We start from the raw sequence: 7,500 nt of genomic DNA on the forward strand, positions 1-7,500 counted from the left end.
AGAGACGTCGCAGAACCCGACAAAGTCGTTTGTGATTCATAATATCGTCTGGAGGCGCACACAGCTTTTGGCCGTGATAATATGTATTATATGATATAGATATCTATGTATTATATGATATTATTTAGATCAGGGGTTTTCAAAGTGTGAGAGAGTGAGACCCCCCTCAGAGAAAAAAATTCAGCTGAGCCCCCCCCCCCCAATTTTTTTTTCTAAATACCTGTGTTTTGAAAGCTATTTTAATAATTTTACACATTTCAAACATCTCCGATCATAATTTTAAAACATTTGGAACATATTTTTGAAACATTTGAAACAAATTTTTTAACATATTTTTTAAACATATTTCTGAAACATTACAACATCTTTTTGCGTTTTTAAACAACACAATTTAACAACTTTATCTAAGCATATGGCGCATAACATGTCGGACTCTCTTCTCTGGTATTTCTACAACGAGACTCGTATTGGGGGTTATCTCAGCCAAGGTTGAGAATGAATTGGGGGGAAGGAACTTTGGCTTTGACTCCCTCAAGAACATGAACCACGACATGGAGGAGAAAGGGATTGTTGGCGGCGGAGAACCCAACGCGGTCGTTTGAGATTCATAATATAGGCTCACACAGCTTTTGGCCATGATAATATATATTATATGATATAGATATCTATGTAGGCTATATGATAATATTTAGATATAGAGCTCCAGGACTCCAGTGTGTTCTAGAATATTTACAGAACACGGCTAAAGGCTGTGTGCGCCTCGCCATTGCGATACATCCACTGTAAACAGAGCGCATGGTACCATGGCTGCAAGCTGCTCAGGGCCACACCCCCACCCTCCTCCTTGACCCGCCTCGCTCCTCCTCATTTGCATTATGGCTACAGACACCAAAACAGCGCATTTGGGGGAAGCTCAATGTGCGACTGGCTCGGAGTGGCTGTAACTGCACCACGGCAGAATTTCGTGAACGTCTTTGAAAACGGTGTTAGTTGCCCACTAATACCTATATTAAAGAATACATAAAATAGCATGTCATGGGACCTCTAATATTCCCTTGTATTAATTCTCTCTCTCTCTCTCTCTCTCTCTGACTGAACCTCGGTCGCCCCCTCCCAGTGATCCAGGACGTGGACACTGGTTCCCTGGAGACCAGCTACCAGAGCTTCGCCAGCCTGATGGAGCAGCGTCTGGCCGAGCTCTTCCTGGTGGCGGGGCGTCAGGGCGCCCAGGTGGCCCGTGTCCGCAGGGCCTCCAGCGTGGGGGGATACACCGTACAGGTACTCCGCCCCGGGGGGCTTCGGTGCGTCGTTGGACACTTTGAGTGTTAAAAGCCCCGCGCTTTTCTAGACGCTCAAAGACGCTTTACAGTGAAGGGGGGGACCTCACTCACCACCACCAGTGTGTAGCACCTACTTGGGTGATGCACGGCAGCCAATCGGCGCCAGAACGCTCACCTCACACCAGCTTGAGGTGGAGAGGGAGGGAATTAATGCGTCAGCCAATCATACAAGAGGATGATTAGGGGGCCAGACTGAATGAGCCTGGTTGGGCCAGGACACCGGGGAAACCCCTACTCTTTGCGATAAGTACCCAGTGATCTTTTATGACCTCAGTGAGTCAGGACCTCGGTTTGACGTCTCCTCCGAAGGACCGAGTAAATGTATTACAAATATATTGTAAATGTATTGCAAAATATATTGTTATAATAAATATAGGATTGTAGGAAACAATACGAATGCACACACTTTTACATATCGTTAGCCTCATAGCATGATTGTCATAGTCATCAAAGTTATATTTTGGTCTAAATTGTCTAACCTAACTCTACTCTAACTAATATACTCTAACTCTATGCTAATGCTCCTGCTCACTGCTCCTCATTGGCTATATCTTAAGCCAAACAGAGTGCTTTTTAAATTCCATAATCACTACCTAAATCATTGCCTAAGTCATCTATTTCACTTCACTCATTTTTTACGCTAAATACAAGATAAACCTTAAAATATGCCTCGGGCAATTATGCTATGAGGCTAACGATATATGACAATATAACGATTTGTTCATGACTGAACTGTCTGGACTAACTAGGAGTCAGTATCCCAGAGACTAAAGTGCGCTGTTCTCTCGTGCTGCCGGTCCTTGGTTCTGCCACTGCTGATCTTTACGGGTGATAGTTGGGAACACACGCGCCCCGTCTCTGACAGCTGCCCCAACGGCGCCTCCATTTCACACCGCTTCAGACACTCAAAAGTGGGAGCGTACACTGGCGTCTTCAGAGGCTGACGTGCGACCATCTCACACGCACAGCCCGACAAAATGGAATCACTCGACTTGATTAAGCCCCGATGATTTATTCATCCACTTAAAAGAGAAAGAGATGAAGGAATAACCGTTTGATGATGGATGAGGCGAGGCAGACACTTCCTCTCACTGGGTTATCCTCCAGTGCATTCCGTCAGCGTAGCGATCGCTGCGGTGTCCGCGCGCACGTATCAAAGCATCCGCAGGAAACGCAGGATGTGGAACTTGCGAGCGCATCCCTCGCAGGGACCCTCTTTGTTCCGGGGAGCGAGGTTGGCGTGCGTGGATCTATTGCTGAACCCAGTTAGGGGAGGGAATCTCTTGGCACCTCACGATTCGATTCCGATTCCGAGGTCAACGATTCGATTCTAAAACGATTATTGACGCATCTCGAAGCAGTTTTTTTTTATTTTATTTCAATGGGGGATTTAAAAAAAAATGGATATACATCTGAATTTGCTACTCAGTTTGCTAATCACTTCCTACTTTTGTGATGATCATTAAAGAAATCAACAGATTAATTACCTTGTCTAATATTTTATTAGAGATAAAGCTTGCCATAAATACAGCTTGCATTACAACACACTATAGAAGTAGGTAAAAAATAAACAGATTTAGTTTTCCTTTCTTTCTAATCTTTCTTTTCTATGTCATTAAAGAAAAAGCTGCTCTTAGTCAATTATAAGAATCAGAAATTGTTCGTCGTTCTTGTGTCTGGCTGTGAGTTTGCGTGCATGCTAAGCGTAGGCTGAATCGCCATCGCGTCCAGACAAATCAGCTTGGCCAATACACATTGAAGAAAAATTAAATAATTGTAAAACTACTCAAATTATCCCTCTCTGCTGAACAGAATTTTGCAGGAGGCAAACAAATTGAATAAAATATATATCTATATATTTCTTAATTCAGATTATTAACTTATCTGAATCGAGACGGAACCGTTCCACACAGAATCGCGATGCACCGCAGAATCGTCGATGTCTCCCACCCCTAAACCCAGTCCATCTCGTCTCCATGCCGTCTGACTCTCTCTTCTCACCCCCCCCCCCCCCCCCGGTCCAGATGGTGAGCATGCGTCGCCTGGCAGGACCCAAGGACCCAGCGGAGATGACCTACTACGCCCAGCTCAACGGAGAGCCCATCCTGGGCACGGCAGCCGCCAAGACCCTGAGCACCCTGGACTCCCAGACCATGGCCCTGACCCTGGGCTACTTCGTACAAGTACAGGCCGAACGTAAGCTGGAGCTGTCTGGCCTTTGGATTCTCTACTCGTTTTTATTAATAATAATAATTATACATTTTATTTGGAGAGCACTTTACATTCGAAAATCTCAAAGTGCTGCAGAGTTTAAGAGAGAGAGAAAAAAAAATAGGGGGTAGTTAAAACATATAATACATACACGGTAAAAGACAAATTAGCAAAAGGCCTTTTTTAAAAAGATGAGTCTTAAGGTTTAGTTTAAAAACAGCTGTGATCTGTGGGGCCTTCAGGTGGTCAGGGAGGGCGTTCCATAGTCTGGGGGCAGCAGCGGAGAAAGCCTGATCGCCTGCGGTGCGGAGCTTGGTATTAGGTGGTCTGAGGGTGTGTGCTGAGGAGTCGGCTTAGCTCAGGAGGTAGAGCAGTTGTCTTGTAACCGAAAGGTTGTTAGTTCAATCCCCAGCTCCTCCTAGCTGAGTGTTGATGTTTCCCTGAGCAAGACACTTAACCCTAACTGCTCCTGACGAGCTGGCTGTCGCCTTGCATGGTTGACTCTGCCGTCGGTGTGTCAATGTGTGTATTGAACGTTGAAAGTCGCTTTGGATAAAAGCCTCTGCTAAATGCCCTAATTGCAAATTGCTGATGCAGAGCGAAGGATGCGTATTTTTGTGTTCTTAAAGGTCATTCATACGTCCACACATACATGAATCTCCTTAATGTTGCAATGAATACCTTTGTTATTCAAGTACAATTAAGTAAAATGATAGTACAATAATCATAATAAGAATGCATTGGATTTGTGTTTTTGCTTTTCTTAGTGTCTATAGATGCTTCAGAAAAACAAGCAAAACCATGTGAATATACTGTTGAGTCTTCCCAGTGTTCAGTTGAATTCAATTCAGGGGCTGCCACCTTCTACTATCATTGGACAAGCATGACTTATTTGGTCGGATTGGTGTTTAGACGTCAAAATAAGAAAATCCCAAAACTGCACTATATCATGAAATTGCAGAACACATCACTGCTAGTTAGTTCAGGTCAAAATTTCACAGAAAATAAATAGCCTTCTGTCCCATGGGCAAGATTACAGCCAGAGAGCTAATATAATGCTGAAATAGTCTTGTAGAATGCAATGATGAATTGCATGGGGCTTCAGGGCATATCCATAGTAAGCAGCGTAGCTTTCACTACCTCTCCGGGTGGCTGCAGTCCTTTCAAATCATTTTGGAGGAAAACGGGGAGAGGGATGAAAATTGAATTTGTATTGAATTTGTTAAGTCCATCTCTTGGGTCTTTTGAGTAGTTTAATCCCAGCAGAGACCTATGTGCCGGTCGACTTTGTGGGTATGAAGTCCTGATGTTAAACACAGTAGGTCCGAGAATACTTTTTTGGTTAGACTTGGGTATCAGACGCACCGGCGTTCAGGTACAGGTTTTAAGTATTTGAATAAATGAATGACTAGAGGAGAAACCCAGGGGAAATGTGTTAAGCGGCGCTGTAGGGGAACAGGAGCAATATAACTCAATTTCCTTTTTGCATTTCCCACCGTTCTTTCCTATTTTTCTCTCCATATTTCAAAATCGCCTCTTCTTCTTCTCTCTCTCTCTCTCGCTCGCTCGCTCGCTCGCTCGCTGGGAATAAAATACTAAAAACATTTGTTGTCACCAGTTAGTGAGTCAAGTTTATTTGTATTGCGCCTTCCACAGACAAGAAGTCACAAAGTACTTTTATCAACAGTTATACAAATAAAAATTCGGAAAGATTATAACAAAAAAGCAGGTAAGGGCGATTATATAAATTGAATTTCTTTGTGCATGTGTGTGTTTGTGTGTGTGTGTTTCCCCGGTGCGTGTGCGTATGTGTGTGTAGCTGTGGTGAAGACTCCTCCCGGTAACCTGTGGCTGCTGGCCGTGATGACCCCCGTAGTGCTGCTGTTGGTGGTGTTGGGCATGGTGGCCTTCATCCTCTGCAAGAGGAACCGGGTCATCTTCAAGACCAGCGCCTTCAGGACCTTCAAGACCCGCTCCAAGGTATCGACCTCCTCCACATGTTTGGACAAAATGAACGCCCGGGCCTTGTGTTTGACGCACGTCTCATAGGTTTGATAAATAGCGATGGTCGTTTGGATAAACGACCATCGCTTTTTATCAAACCTATGAGACGTGCGTCAAACACAAGGCCCGGGCGTTCATTTTTTCTTCTTCTCTAACTCCCGTGATGCGCTGAACTACATGTCCCAGCATGCACTGTCAACCTTCTGCTACGTGAGGGCTGTGCACTCGTTTGCCCCTGCACAGATTGAGTTGACCCCCCCTGACCTCTCAGTGTATATACTATTACAGTATTGCTATGTCTATTACTGTACAACTCTTACTATGACTATGCTATTACCATCAATATGATATTTGTATTAGTCCTATTGATAGTGACAGTAATAGCCCTAGTATATTCCTATCACTATTAAGGAACATAACCTTGATGGTTATTCCTACTTATTATTGTGGTTCAAACGATGTTCATTGTTTGTATTTCTTCAAGAGGCCGACGGAGGACAGTGGGAATAATGACCTAATGTCCGCCACGTTAGAGCCGTTGGTTCCCCTGCCTGCTCATTGGTCCGTGGTCATTGGTAGTGTGTCTCCAGGGCCAAATCAGACAGTTTACTACGAAAAAAATAGATTGAATAAAACGGCATAATTGAGGTTAAATCCTGACAAAATAGTTCAGATCAACATGATGTTTCCGGAAAAAACATCCTTGCTTCTTCGCAACACGGGTTGCGTAGCAACCGTTGGTTGTGAAACCCCAGCTAGAGAGGCTAGCTCGCAGGCTAGCCAGCTACTGCTCCGTTATACCCCACCTTCCCTACTAATACCCCCCCCCCCCTTCACCTCTCTCCCCGTCTAGACCTCGTATCGAAGGGAAGGCAGTTACCACCATCAGGTACATCACTGGAGTGGTTGGTGTGGTGGTGATGATGTCCCCTGCCGACTGGCCGACTGGCTGACTGACTTAATTAACCACATGACCCATGAGCTCGACTGACAAACGAATTACACGATGACTAATGATCCAATGACACACATGTTAATTTGTGAATGAACACCGTGGACTTACACGGCGCGTCTCACTGTAATGTCAAAGACCAGAGCAGCGACTAGTGAAGGTTTAACCGACGGACTCGAGGACTGACTCACCCGATGACTACGGCCTTGCTTGATGTGTGTGTGTGTGTTTGTGTGTGTGCAGTGTTTGGGGTTGTCATCAGTCTGGATACTTGGCGGGATTCGCTTCTTTGCTATTTCTGTGTGCATGCCTGCCGCCGACGTTTTGTGGACACAGCATCGTCATCGTCCTCATCGGTGAAGAGGGAGAAAAAAGGGCGGGAAGAGCGAGGGGAAGGACTTTAGGAGGCGGGGTTACGCCAAATACAAAGCGCTCAAACAGACATTCGATAAACAGCGTGCTGTATGTGTATGTTCTGGGTCATCCCTAGCCTGACATCTCCAGACTAGGCGAACGCATATTAGTCACTCTGTTGATTGCAATAGGGCGTTATCAATGGACCAGAATACATCATATATATACAACATGTGTGGAACTCCGTCTCCAACGTGAGGGGGGGCCGGACACATGCCGGAGCAATATTCATCTGATTCCCGGGAAAGAGTGCCCAAGCAGAAGGAGATAACGTCTCTTGTGAACACAGCTAGAGATTTTAGTTTTTGCATTCGGTTTGCTTGTTTTTCGTGACTTCAGTGGGCACACCCCTAGAGATTTGATACCAACTTGTTGAAACAGCTACACTTCGATGCTGCTGCCAAACAGTGCAGTGTCTGACAACAACAACAAAATACCTGCTAAAGTGGTTTCCAGCCCAAATCCAAGGAGGCCATTTGTAGTGGATGTGACACAAAATGTCACCCGATATGTGGATTTGTCCCCCTATGCAAAGCCTAGTGTGTGTGTGTGTGTGTGTGTGTGTGTGTGTGTGTGTGT

The 7,500-nt window shown here is 45.1% G+C and overlaps 1 protein-coding gene across 1 annotated transcript in view; it reads left to right on the plus strand.

Annotated features, from left to right (window-relative positions):
• The window catches only part of kiaa1549la (KIAA1549-like a), an 86,916-nt gene that overhangs the window by 35,014 nt on the left and 44,402 nt on the right, over positions 1 to 7,500 (plus strand). The window contains exons 9-12 of the mRNA XM_056598713.1: positions 1,118 to 1,278; positions 3,365 to 3,536; positions 5,371 to 5,531; positions 6,409 to 6,444. Of these exons, the coding sequence (XP_056454688.1) occupies positions 1,118 to 1,278; positions 3,365 to 3,536; positions 5,371 to 5,531; positions 6,409 to 6,444 (530 nt within the window). The remainder of the gene's footprint in view (positions 1 to 1,117; positions 1,279 to 3,364; positions 3,537 to 5,370; positions 5,532 to 6,408; positions 6,445 to 7,500) is intronic.

The sequence above is a fragment of the Gadus chalcogrammus genome, chromosome 9, assembly GCF_026213295.1.
Source record: "Gadus chalcogrammus isolate NIFS_2021 chromosome 9, NIFS_Gcha_1.0, whole genome shotgun sequence".
Lineage (NCBI taxonomy): Eukaryota > Metazoa > Chordata > Actinopteri > Gadiformes > Gadidae > Gadus > Gadus chalcogrammus.